The 14,550-nt window shown below is 44.0% G+C and overlaps 1 protein-coding gene across 1 annotated transcript in view; it reads right to left on the bottom strand.

Annotated features, from left to right (window-relative positions):
- Positions 1–14,550, bottom strand: part of PTPRT (protein tyrosine phosphatase receptor type T) — a 1,078,581-nt gene that overhangs the window by 571,897 nt on the left and 492,134 nt on the right. Inside the window, 1 exon segment of the mRNA XM_079943946.1 lies at positions 12,395–12,688. Within this exon segment, the coding sequence (XP_079800072.1) occupies positions 12,395–12,688 (294 nt within the window).

Below are 14,550 nucleotides of genomic sequence, written 5' to 3'. Positions count from 1 at the left end.
TAAAGCAGACTTGAAATATCACTTCATGCCTATGAAATGGTCAAATTTTTAAAAGATGACAGTATATAATTTTGCCAAGGGTTACACTAAAAGTGCTCATATCATTAAAAAATAGCATAATTATTTCATTGACAGCAATCTGTGAAATGCAGCAAAAGCCATAAGGACGTCTCTAACTTTTAATACCTTACTCCTTGAAATTCAGCCTAGAATATCATTCAAACAGAAGGTTACAAGGCAGGAAGATGGTGACATTTTGGAAACACCCAAATATCCAACAATACAGGAATTGTTAAGCAAATTTTGGCAATTAAGACTCTATGGGACACTAAGAAGCCATTAAAACAATGTTGAAGATTCCTTAAGAACAGGTAAAATATTTACTTTATGGTGTTGAGTGACAGGCGGAGACATAGGACGTGAGGCATAATTACCTAAGAATGGGGTCAATGATTGAAAAGGAATATGCACTCACAAAGAAATTAATTGGTATATGAGACATATTTTCTATTTGCTTTGCTGTAGATACTGCATTACTCTTTTCAAGTACAAGGATGAGGAGGACAAAGAAGGAAGAACAGCAGCAGATACCATAGTAGCTGCAGCAACTGTACCTGCTTTTAGCCCTGGGCCCAGCTGGAAAAGGACTGGTGGGAAGAGTTACACGCTTCTAATGATTCAAGACATCCCCTGCTAGGGAAGTCTATACGGTGGATGGACATCCACTCGTTGGTGGGTCCCCACAGACCTTCCTGCCACAGCTCCACTTAAGATGCTCAAAATGACTGAGGGTCGAGCCAGCGGTGGGTATGATTTAGAAACCACCACTGACTGACGCTCTGGTTTCCCTGCTTTCTGGCATGCGCAGCCAATTCCTCCGCATCCAGCCAGCTTTGTGCTCCCTGACGCACAGGCTATTCCACTCTTAGTGTAATGAGGTCTCTGCATTCCAGAATGCCAGTGATGGGCAAGGCACCCTGGGATCTCCCTGGCCCTGACGTAATTCTGGCTGAGGGTGCACGCCAAGCTCTTGAAATTGTCGGCGCTCCCAGATCCCTTTGGGAAGCGGCAAGTGGCTACCCTTTGTCCCTTGGACCCACTGCAGTGAAGATCTTAGGGTTTACTGGTGAGGAGGGCCTGGGCAGGGAGAGAGAGAGAGAGCCTCTAGGCTGTTAAATTGCCTGAAGCTCCAATCTACTAAGCACCTACTAAGTTGCAGGCGTTGGACCAGGCACTTACAGTTATATATCCAGGTGGGGCAAGAGCAGGGATTAGAGTCAGACTTGATAGGCTCTAACCTCAGCCACTTCCTGGTAAGCTTCATGACTTGCAACAAAGTACTTAACCTCTCTAAGCTTTGGTAGTGACGGTGCTGATGGCCCGTACCTTCCTTTTTGGGGCTGCAAGCAGATTCACTGCAATATTAGCCATTATTAATATTAATGACCCTTATTTCTATCCAGTGAGATAAGCAGTATAATCCCCATTTAACAGATGGGTAAATGGGATCAGAGAGGTTAAGCAAACTGCCCAAAGCTGTCTAGCATCCTAAGGGCAGAACCTGGATTCCAATTCAGATGGAGCTGTAGGGAGACTCTTCATCCGACGACCCCTTTCTCCATCTGAGCAGACAGTAAAGCTTGGTTTGCCTCCCAGGGCTCAGCAAATGTGCAACTGTTCTTGCACCTTCCAGGAATGTCAATGATTTACTAACTATGATAAAAATAATCTCTCACATTTATACAGAGTGCTTTAACATTTATAATAATCTTTCACGTTCACATTTGACTTTAAGGGGGAAACCTGCTTTCAAGTTGTATAAATTTTATATAACACAGCAAAACAAAGAAAACATTTACAGTGACCCATAATCTCATTTATGTATATATACACACATACGCACACATAGATCCCTATAAATGTAAACATACACCATATATAGGGTATGTGTTGTCTGTACGTGTGCATGAGAGCCCATAGACTAAAATACATTTTTTAAGGGAGGGTTGGTCCCATTAAAAGAAAGCCTTTGGTCTCAGCTAAGATCTCTTAGCTGCCCTCCCTACACTCCCCCTTTAATGTTCACCTCAATGCAAAAGATGTGCAAAGACAGGACTGGACCTGAAGTTGGGGACCTCTCCGGAAATGAGAAGAAGTCTTTGCATCACCTGGAGGTGATCTGGGAGAGAGAGGAGAGAAAAATGGGAAAAATCCCTGCCCACTGAAAGGACTTTTAAGGCTGTGAAAGGATTTTGAGTTGTCTGCTGGTCAGCCCTGCAATGTCATCTCTTGCCTGTGCCCCTCCCCTCCTCCCAAGCATCAAGAGAGGTACTGCTGCTGCAGAAAACAGCCTGGTGCTCATGCAGCTTTGGGACAGCAGGAGAGAGGGGCCAGTTTCACTTCTGACCCCATTAGGACAGCCAGAAAAAACAGAGTGATGCTCTGCAACTCAGAGCAGGCAGTGAACAGGGGCCACAGGTGCTCCCCTGGGAATCTCCAGATGTCTTCGGGGGCAGGATCTGGAATGGGGGATTCTGCTCAATACTTCGTAGCTCTAACTGACAAATGGGCACCAGCTGAGAAATGGCCTGTGTATTTATATTTCAAAAAATTGGGACAGTAATTACACATGTGGTTTCGTAAGCTTTTTTTTTTTTTTTAAACTTACCATAGCATGAACCCATGCCATTAGATGTTCCCTGAAAACATGGTTTGTAATATCGGCATAGAATTCCACCGTGTGCATGCATAAAACTTTACTTAACTATGTTCCTACTGGGGCAGTTAGGTGATTTCCAAGTTTTTGCCTTTATAAATAATACAGTGATGACCTCCATGTACACGATTCTTTTTCAGCAGCTCTGATTAGTTTGTTAGAAAAAAAATGAGCAAATTGTCCTCTAAATACACTGTGTCAGCTAACCCACCTGCAGAAATGCTGCTTCCTTTGTCCTTGACAGCGCTGGTTATTATCACTTAAAAGTAGATATATTTTGGTAATCTTACAGGTTAAAATTCATTTATTTGATTATCTGTGACACTGGACATTTTAAATTTGTTTTTCACCATTCATATATTGTTTGTCGGTTACCTATTTATACCTTTTAGGCCTTTCTAAAAAAAATCAGTGTGATGACATTTTTATTGACTTATTAGAGCTCTTTACGTGTAAGAATATTATCCCTTTTTTCTCTATTTTGTCACATAGTTTTCCACACTGTTTACCTATTTGCTTTCTGAATTTTGTTAGTATAGCATAGGAGATTTTTCTTCTTCTTCCTTTTTTACATAATAAATTTGTAAGCCATGACTCAATGGTGGATGCATTTCCTTTGAATGAACTGTAATTCCTTCCTCATACAGAACAATATTTTCTTTATTTTCTTCTAGTTCTTGCTTTTTTCTGCTTTTAACTTCTTAATCGATCCAGAATTTATTTATTAGCATATCGTGATATCTATGCAATGCATTCTATTTCAATTACAAATTATTAACCAACTACAGATATACTATGTTTATATGAATTCTCCATGCAAATAAACTTTGAAAGCCAGTTTCACTCTATGTTGGATTATTTTCTGGGCTTTAACTTTTTTTTTTTTTTTGCGGTACCCGGGCCTCTCACTGTTGTGCCCTCTCCCGTTGCGCAGCACAGGCTCCAGATGCGCAGGCTCAGCGGCCATGGCTCAAGGGCCCAGCCGCTCCGCGGCATGTGGGATCTTCCCGGACTGGGGCATGAACTCGTGTCCCCTGCATCGGCAGGTGGACTCTCAACCATTGCGCCACCAGGGAAGCCCTGGTCTTTAATTATTATAGCTATAATAAACACAGGTATTTCACAGTGAAATCCACCCCCCCGCCAAACCACCACTTTTAAAAGTGTTCTTCACTACACTCTCCTATATATTCTTTCAGATCAATTTTGAAATCACTCTGTCAAGTTCCAAAAAGAATCTCATTAGGGCTTTGATTGCAATTGTATTAAACCCATAAATTAATTTGGGGAGAACTGATATCTTCACAATATTAAACTTGCTAATCCAACAACATGATATATCTCTCCATTTATTCAGTTCTTGTTTTATCATCCTCGATAAAGTTTTGGGTGTGTGTTTTCATATAGTTTCTGCACATTTCTTGGTTTTCTCCTAAGTATTTATATTTTAATTGCATTTGAGAATAGGATACATTTTGTTATTTTTTTATAATGGTGATTACGGGCATATAGCTATTGATTTTTGTTTATTTGCTTTGTGTCCGACCATAATACTGAAATCTCTTAGTAGTTCTAATAGCTTTTTTTTTTTTTTTGGTTTAGTTTATTCTCTTAGGCTTTGAGGCTATAAGAACATTTTCTGCTAGAAATAAGAAAGTGCCTTTCCATTCCTAGCTTACCCAGAATTCTAATCTGTAATGAAGGCTGAATTTTTTCGAATTACTTTTCAGTCTCCCCGGAGAAGGTCAGATGGTTTCATCTTTTGACCCACTGATACGAAGCATCAGACCAATAGTCTTTCTAATATCCAACTTTTTTCATCGGTGCATTTCTGATCACGGTGCCTTATGCTTTCATTATGATGCTGGATTTCAGGGGTCATATGAGGAAGGGCTGGAGCTTTGCAGCTATGTAATTAGAAGTTCAATTCCCAGCTGGGCCACTTCGGCAGGTATATGGCCTTGGGTCAGTCACTTACCTTCCAGTCAGTGGAGGAAATTGTACCCACCCTCCTAGTGCAAGAATTACAAATAAAATAGTTACTTGTAACAAGCTCAATACAATGGCCCTCAGTGTGCGGAAGATACTCAAGCTACCATACTCAAGGGTAGCTGCTGTTTTCATTACTATAATCATCCATTTTCTTTGTGCTGTTATTTCAAGATTTCCATCAGTACAGGAATGACTGACCTCCAATTTTAATATATTTGGGGGCCATGTCTTTAGTCCAGCTAGCTTGATAAACAAACACTGTTAGCTTTTATTCTCATTAATACCTCTCTGTGGCTCACTTTTTCTTTAAACTCAACCTTCAAAGTTAGGAAGGACGGGGGAGTGTTTACCAGGGTGTGTTTGCTGACTTATTGTACTTCATCTCCCAGGTGGGCCTAGTTCTCTGGGGAGCGGAGGGTCGCAGAAAAATCTAAACGTAACAGGATGTTTAATAGGGCTTTTCTTGTCACTTTGGAATTTTACCCAAGGCTACAAAACCAAGAAGAGTAAGGAGTAAGTGCTGCCCCGTTCTACACAGAACAGCTAAGACACTTCCAGATGTCCCTTCCAGAGACTGCTAAGAGGTGTCCAACTGGACCCTCACTCTTTGCTCTGATACCACGCTCAGCCCATCCAGTAAGGAGACTGTACAGGCTGGGATGAAAGTCCCTGAGGTTGTGAATTGCAGGTGTAAAGTGAGAAAACTTTCTTTTCTCCTCCTCTTCCCTAAGCCAAGTGGGAGCGGGGTCTAAGGTAACCACTTGTAGGTTATGTGCAGTGGGAGGGAGGGGAGAGGGGCCACAGGAAGAGGAGATGGACATCTCGTGCCCTAGCACATGCTTTGCTCCTCTGCAGACGCTTCTTGTCTCATGCGGCAGCTCCTGAACCAGGTGTGATGAGAAGAGGCCTTCCCTCCTCTTCACCCCCTTGGAGGTAACTCTCTCCAAGGTCCTACCCTCCAGGGAAGAAAGGAAGTGTCAAAGCAGCAGAGACACTGGCATGGGGGAGGGAGGGGAAGTAAAGGAACAGTCAGCTCCCCGTCTCCAAGTCATTTAGAGGAAGAGGTGGCCACAGTCCCTCTTCTGTGGCTGCCTTCAGTCTGGGATCAAGTGCACTGCTCGGGTGATAATGTCCCTTTGAGCATGGTATGGCCTGCATGGGAGACCTCTCCTCCCCTAGTTTCTCACAGTGTTAAGGAGTTCTCCGTGAATCTTTAAATTTTGCTTTGATTCTCGGTGGAATGGTGATTCTACTTCTACTGGCTAACCTTGCTGTGTTTCCCTAAGATTTATGGACCATCCCACCAAGATCATAGCAGATGAGTCAGAGGTCTGTGCTCATACCACCATCCTGCCCAGAAGGAAGTTTCCATTTACTTCGAATTCAGAGCCCTACGAGTTAAGCCAGGTTATGCTACCCCCACCTTACAGAGTGAAGCTGAGGCTTAGAGAAATGAGAAACATAAAAATAATAGCCTCACAATGCTCGTTACGGAGCTCTGTTCTATTTTCTAGACCCTAAATTCCTCTTTCCCTCTCTCTATCCCTCCACTCTGCCCTAGAACTGCAAGCTAGACTAAAAACACACCAACCTGAGGATGTTCACTGCAGAGGGTCAGGACTCACCTCTACTCCCTGTCTGCCAAGGCCTCATTCCCACTAGCCTTGGCCTCCCAGAAGACAGAAGGGTCTGGAAAGCATGCTTCTCTCTCTTACTTAAGACTGGAGACAGAATTATAAAAGGACAATTCCCATCTCCCCCTCCCGTATTATCAAGAACCACTGCAGCCTCCTCTAGGTCCTGCAGCCACACGTCAAAGACTCCGGAACACCTGCAGAGCCACTCATCAGAGCTTCTGCGTGAATCCACCGCTGAGAAAGTGAAGAGAAGAGCAACTGGAGAAATCCTCTACAGCAGGGTCCATGATGCTACAGTGAAGGGAATCTTCCCAGGCCTGAGATTATTTCTAAAAACTGTTCATTAAAAGGGGCTTCTGTGTCCTGGGTTCTCTGCTAGGCAGATAACGTGTCTCACTGAAGCCTCCCAACACAGTGGTACACTGTAATCTCTCACAAACGGAAGAAAAGAAACTGAGGCACCGACAGGAGAAGGAATTCACCCATGGTCACCCAGCTCACAAGTGCCAGCTTGAAATAAAAATCAGAATCTTTTTAGCTCTAAAGGCCCTCTTCTTTTCACTAAATTCTAATGACTACCCTCACTTCACTGAGCCCAGCAATTGGGATTTCTCTTTTTTATCCCCTTGGAGAAAAGAGCAGGGCAGACACATATCACTTCAAGTAGAAATCCATAAATATGTAAATAAAATATAATGTGCAATCAACCTCAGGTGGAGGCAATGGGAAGAGAGCTCTCCAAATCAGCGGTGCGTGTCGCGTGTCTGGCTGTATCAAGTCGCTTTTCACTTAGAGAGCCTGAACCCTGTGAGACCACGATGAAGTGGACTCCCAGGCAAGGGCCCTTTGATTTACAAGAGGAAGCAATCACAGGGGGATGTATGATCACTTGGCTTGCTGGACCGTTGAGGTGTGATTCCATAGCTATGATGTGAAGAGAGCTGCCCAGGGTCTGGCTGAAACACAGCTTTTGGGGAAAGAGATTTCTGGAGCATAAGAGAGAAAACTTTAGTTGCTATAGACCTGTTTTTGAGATGCGGAGGAACAGGTCACCCGAAAGTAAAACCAGAATCCAAAAGTGAGTGTTGCATGGAGGCAGATATGGGTAAAAATGAGGGAGAGTTTCTGAGTGATCATTTTAAGACATCAACAAGCAGGTGCTCGGGGGCCATTAAAAGTGGTACCTGCGGAAAAGATGCAGGGCCAGGTTGGACCAGTATGGTGTCTGCACCTCTTCTTCTCACCTGCCTTCCCCGCTTACTGACCTTGGGCCCTATCGTCAACGCCATTGGCCTTGGTTCTCCTTGTGGACGCCAGACAGTTGATGCAAAGAGCCTCCTACTGCCCCTACTCTTTCAACCTAATGGATACTCTCTGCTCCTAACTAGGACCCCATCCAGAGTTTTATGATAACTAGGCTAACACTGGGTAGTGAATAATAATAACCACCCAGGATCCCCAGCAGTGAACTGGTCTTCCATGGAGAACATGAGCACCCCCATCAGAGGTGGCATTCAAGGTGAGACTGCATGGGCACCAGAGTGCCCCTCTAGGACCCAGCTCCTATGACTGGACGTCTGCTATTGCGTTTGTGCCAGAGAAAACCACCTGTTGCTCTAGACCAGAAAATCTCTGAGAGTCCAGACTACAGTCTGATCATCGTGTTCTGAAATGGGATTTCCCATGGGATGATGAAACACAACAAAAGAATACGGCCCACCCTTCCAGATGCCAGTCAGTCCAGAGAAGTGGACAAGTAAGGCTTCCTGTTTTGATATCATTACTCATAATCATAACATCCATAACAATAATAGCAACAAATAAGGATTTGTCTCATTACAGGTATCCAAAGAGCGTTCGGAGGTTTTCAAAGCACTTTGATGTACGTTATCATGTTTGCTCCCCAGGCTTAGACCTCAGGAAAGATGGCGAATGATTCAACTGACCAAAAGGAACAAAATGATGAATAGAAGAAAAAAAAAATGAACGGGGCATCTCAAGAGAATAGCATGAAGAAAGAGAATTAAACTGCTTTCATTGGTACAAAGATGTCCTTTTGATTTGCAAATCCAGGTGCAACCTGGTAGTTCTGGCTTTCTCGCCCCTAAAGTGTCTTCTGTGTTTTCCATCTCAGAAGACAGCTCCATCACTCATCTCCCAGGCATCCAAACCAGAAGCCTGAGAGTGTCATCTATGGCTCTCTTCTCTTATCCTCACATTACTAGGTTCCTATCTGGTAAATCTGTCCAGGCTCTAGCTTAATTGGCTAAGGGTCTTATGAACTCTAGACTACTGGCCTGGGACACTGCACTGTAACTAAACTCTTGACAATCTCTCCCCTTAAGGGTTAGAACCTGCTCCCAGTGCCCCAAGAACCTACCTAGTGACCTGGCAGACCTGGCAGAACCAGAATCATCGCCACCTGCCCTTGCTGAATTGGGCCTCCTGGCATCTTCTTGATACCTGAGCTTGTAGCTTCCAGTTGCATGCCTCTGCCACCAGTACCTAGCACAGAGCTGGGCACATGGAAGGGACTCAGCAGATGTCTGATGAACAGGACTATAGCTGCAGTGCATGGAGGCTATTCACGCTCAGCTTGTCTCCATAGGTACCAGTCTCTTTATCACTCAGTCCCACCCTCAAGAGAACATTTGCAGAGGAAACTCCATCAAACCATGTGATGGAGAGTTCCTCAGGCCAAGAGATTCAGTTGTAAGAAGGTCATTGACTTGTGAGCTTCATCTGATGATTCTGTGCCTCAGTTTTTTCCCATCTACCTCTCAGAACTGCCTCAAGGATCAAGCAATATAATGGACACACTACCAAAGTGGCACCTGGGTATGACACTATACCAGTGGTTCTTAAATGTGGGTGTGCATCGGCATCCCTCAGAGAGCTCCTGACAGCACAGATCTCTGGCCTCCATCCCCAGAATTTCTGATTCACTAGGTCAGGGAACAGGGCCTGAGAATTTGCATTTCTAACGAGTCCCCTGGTGATGCCGATGTTTTTCGTTCAGGATAAAACTTTGAAATCCACTGCTCGAGATCATTTTAACAGCATTGCTCTTTCCACGCCAAACTTGTTTTTCTCCACAAAGTGTGCTATTTCAGTACTTGACTTCATGCTTTACTCTCTTTGCTGTTTTGTCGGAATCTTAACCCAGTCTGTAAATTCCTCTGGGCAGAAATTATACCTTCCACACTCCACACTCTCTCATTTTCTGTTTTGTAAAATAATGAGTACATTTCCAGTATGATTAATAATAGAATAGAGAAAGGGGGAAAAAACTCAGACTACCAACCCCAATAAACAGCCTCCACAAGTGGATATCAGCCCTGGAATTCTCTTAAAAATTAATTACGAGGCAAAGAACATTCTACTATCAGTAGCAGTGTGGAAAAGATGATTACCTCTTTGATGACACATTTTGTAAAATGCGGGTTATTCAAGATTTTAGGCATAACTTACTTAAACATCAATATTTTTTGAAATATAAAACCACAAACAGCATTTTCAACTCATAATTTTTATACTGATAGTCAGACAATCGTGTTTTCAACATGTAAAATCCATTACACAGCCACGGCAACAGTTTGCAATAGATTGTAAATTTTTATTGAGATGATCATCTTGCGACTGAATTTCAAAATGCATTATATGATCATCAGCAAATAAGTCCATGGGGGCTGCTAAAGTGCTTTGAATATCATTTATAAAGATCAAAAACCCCGGAAACCCTGTAGAAAGAGAAAAGTCTCATCGGCAGGATCAAATCAATTATTTTTATGGATGAATACTGAATTGCAAAGCTGAGATAAGGTATTACCTGGTTTAATAACACATCCTTATGTCTTTTTAAAGTAGTAAGTTTTATAATCAAGTTTCAATGAGGAATTTTACCAAAGGCCTGTTTTTGAAACTAATCAAGAAAATGGCATCTCCGTTCATCGTGGTGGTTCAATAACATTCAAAGGAATATTCCCAAGCAAAGGAAATACTCACTAACTCTGGGTTACATGCTACCAAGACGCACCACTGAGATATTTAAGAATGGTTACACTCAATTCTGCTGTAACGCTTACTTTGAAAATGCAAATGTCTTCCAACATGATTGCTATATTAGGGAACAATGTGAGGACAGCGTGAATTTCACATTTGCTATGTGAGATTTTGTACACAGAAACGCTAGTGAAGCAGAAAACCGCACCCAGCTGGACTGAGTCACATAGGAACACACAAGACGCACCCACCTCAAACATCTACCTGCTTCCTTCGTTCACTGTGTGCGTTACAAGCCACACTGATCCACACATGGTGTCACAACTTACTGCCACTTTCAGACAGCCCTCCTCCACCACTGCACAGTAGCTCATGGGCTGCAGCCTTCGTGATACCCACTTCCACAGGCAAACTCCAGGACGTTTCACGGTAACACCCCATTTGTATTACAGTATTTATGCATATCTTAGCCATTAACACGTGTACAATTGTGCAGCCATTTTTACTAGGTTCTTCTCTTTTTGGTGTGTCACTGATGAGTGCTGTACCCCAGCCCCATCTTCCCCCATAAGCCCAGTGGTTTTTACTGCATAACTTTGAATAGTGCAACGATTTTTAGGCACACGTATGTTGCATTATAGCAGAACTGACTGTGTTTTACATTTTTGTTCCATGGAAGTCACTGTGCTGATGGGTCCTTCTCTCCCCACCCAGAAGTCATCAAGGATTCCTTTTCCCTCAGAAGTCAATGGCTCATGTTGCCACTTCCCTGGTCCCCCACTGGGGCACCCCCAGCTCTGTACCACATGATCAAGGGCATTCGAGTCAGGGAACCTGAGGGCAGATCCTGAGTGTGCTGTTGGCCAATTCTATGACTTTGGATAAAACTTTAAAAAATATTGAGTCTCTATTCTTTCATTTATATATGAGATAAAAGTGCTTACATCAAATGGTTACTTAGGAAAAATGAGATAAAATAAATAATGTGATTTGCAGCAAAAAACAAACCCATAAAACACTGAGTCCTTTTAATTTCTTGAGTTGCATTTGAAGCCAGAACATCTCAGGGGTACAGTCAGGGGTATAATCCCAGACAACACCCCTTGTTAGAAACACCACAGAAGTCTAGAGCTCTTGCAGATCGACACAAAGAACGCTCCCATACACAGCCCTCGTCAGCAAACTCTTTAGCAGCATCCGGAAACCTCAGAGAAACCACTGGAGCCTGGCTGGAGGGAACACTGACCAGGAGCCTGTAGGGATGTAGAATCCAAAGGACCCTTGGACAGAGAGTCTCAGCCCAGACTCCTAAGTAGGTGCCAGAAACCCCCAAGGGACACAGAGGTGGGCGGCTCTCAGGAACTAAGGCATTTCCAGAATCCACTGAGAGACGCTTTCAGAGCCAGGAGGCACTCAAGATGCAGCTGGCACCAGGAGCCCCTCAGAGACAGAACCAGAACCAGGAGCCCTCGGGGACACTGTCAAAACCAAGAGCTCATTAGGGTCACAGGCCCAGCCCAGAGATCCTCAGGGCCAAAAATAAAATCAGGAACACCTGGCATACGCAACAAGAATCAGAACCACTCAGACACATAGACCAAATGAAGCCTCAGGTCACATGGTCAGAGCCACGAGCCCCCAGAGATACAACCAGAGCCTGGAACCTTCAGAGACACAGCCAGGAGCTCTCAGTGAAGCAGGCCCAGGAGCCCTGAGAGACACTGTCAGCACTAGGAAGGCTCAGACACGCCAGTGGCACCAGAAGCCCTTGGAGAGAGGGAACCAGTGTCCCGGGAAACACTGTCAGGACCAGGAACCCCTCCATGACACAGCTAGAGTCAGGTGCTTCCTAGACTCCCAGTCAAAGCCAGGAGGTCCCCAGAGATGCCTCTGGAGCCTCTAAGGCAAGACCAAAACTCTGGTGTGTTTTTTTTTTATCACAACAGGAAGCACACTCATACCAAAGTGGAGGAATTACTGTCACGGGAGCAATCACTCCCAGCAACTGCCCAACCTCTCAAAACGGAGTCAGGAAGAAGAGTCCTACCTGCACACTTGGTTCTGGTGGTAAGGGGAGGCCCTGGTGGTCCCGTGCCCCCTTCCCCTGGTCGCGTGAGCAGTACCCGGATCTCATACTCCACATCGGGGTCCAGGTGCCACAGCTTATAGTTGGGAGAGTCGACGATGTGGGTCTCTGCCCAGGTGCCGGTGGTGGTGCGGTACTCCACCTCCTTCAGGATGATGGGACCGTCTCCAATGATGGAGTTGGCATTCGGCTTGATCCACAGGTATGTGGCCCCCACGGCCAGCAGCTCTGGGGGGGCGATGGGTGTGGGAGGCTCTGAAAGACAGGAATCAGCAAAGGATGTCAGACCCAAATGGTTTACAGAGCAGACTCCAAACATGTGAGGACGAAGGACAGAATTCCGGACAGCCACAGAAAACAGCTCAAATCCCTTTCTCAACCCATTCACGTCCTACTTTAATTAAATCATTGTATGTAAATACCTGAATCAGCATTTCTTAAGTAACTATATTCAACACCTACTGTATCTCCTTCATTTAAAGAAAGGAAAGAATGATGGCCATTGTGAGCAAAAGATTATTCTTGAACACGGCAAAGATGCCTGGGGCAATAGTCTCTTTTCTATCCTCAAATGAGAACCCGCCTTTACTAAAGCGGAGTTTGGTTCAAAACGCAGGAGTTTACAAACATTTCTTTTATAGGGACACGTAGATTGTTAGTGGATGTTCTTCCAAATAGTGATAGGAGCCTAAGTAGCAACGGGATGATGGCATAGCAGGAATTCAGCTTCTTCCTCAACCCTAGCGATCTCCTCCATCAGAAAGAGGGGCACTGGCCACAGTGACCCCAGTGGGAATCAAGGGTCAAGGGAAAAGTCATGCTGAGTAATCTTGGATCTCCTATGCGTTGCCATCTCTCTTCCATTAAGTTCTGTAACTTCAGCTAAACAGACCAGAATTGCAGCAAAGCATGAATGGTGGCCTCTTTCCGGCAATTTTTAGCTCACTGGCAAATTATCATTTACTTTATCCTCATTTACCAGAAAATCTCATCTGCAACACTTTGTGTAATTCTTGGGACATTATCACCTCCGTTTTAATGAATTAAAAAACAGAACCCAAGTGATCAGTTCACCTAACCAAGACAGTGGAGCAGGTAAGGCAGGATGGGACCCACATCTGATGCCTTTCAAGACCAGCTCTCCCTTTGGAAAGCTGTTTGCCTCTCGATACCCATTGTCTACAGATCAATGTGGATATATTTATTTTTATTTGTAGCAAAAAATGGCAGTGGGACAACAATAAAGAAGTGAGAAGAAAGAGAAGACAGGCCCCCTTCCCTACCACCCAATATAATCACCAGTTTTATTTCTCCATGTCCCATTCCAATTTCTATGCGTATAAACCATATTTTTGTGGCTACAGTAACACACAGACCCAATGCAGATTTTCTTTCCTTCCCTCACTTATTAGATCCAAAGGACTTTGTTTATATACTATGTGGATTCTACCATCATTCTCTTTAATAGTGATAGAACGATCCATCAGATAATTACACTAATTATTCTCTGATTGTTGGGCACGAGTTGTTTGCTGCAATGAACATCTCTGTGCAAATGATTCCAGTCCATCTCGTCTCATATTTTCTTAGGACCAACTTCCAGGAAGGGATTATCTATCGAAGGGTATGAACAAGTTATTGATTCTTGGAGTAGAACTAGGAAGTGAAGGGTGGGGAAGGCATTTGGGGGTGGAGTACAACTTAGCTGTGCTCAAGAACTTTTGGAGAGCCTCTGAGCTATTCAGGTGGCTAAGGCAGGTATGAGTTTCAGTTTGGAACTCAGGTGAGAGCTCTGGGATAGATAGGGCTCATTCAGTGTTTTCTTTCTAATTAATTATCTAGCAACAAAGATTCTCCTGAAAGGGAATAATCATTATGAAGCAGAGGTGGACAATATTTTCTCAGTGTGACTCGAAGCAAATCTTCAGGGACGAGTTCAGATTGCCTCTATTATAGCCTGCCATTTGGTCAGAGAAGGAAATTAAGCAGATTAGTCAAGCTAGATGCTTTTCTTTACAAAGCCATGGAGGTTATTACTCAAGGCCTTGTTATCTCAAAGGTGTTTGCAGATTGATTTTTGGATAATTTGTTCCACGTAGAGAAGTTGGCAGGCAGAT

This window comes from Stenella coeruleoalba (assembly GCF_951394435.1).
Source record: "Stenella coeruleoalba genome assembly, chromosome: 15".
NCBI classification, from domain to species: Eukaryota; Metazoa; Chordata; class Mammalia; order Artiodactyla; family Delphinidae; genus Stenella; species Stenella coeruleoalba.
This window is presented reverse-complemented; position numbering and strand designations above follow the sequence as displayed.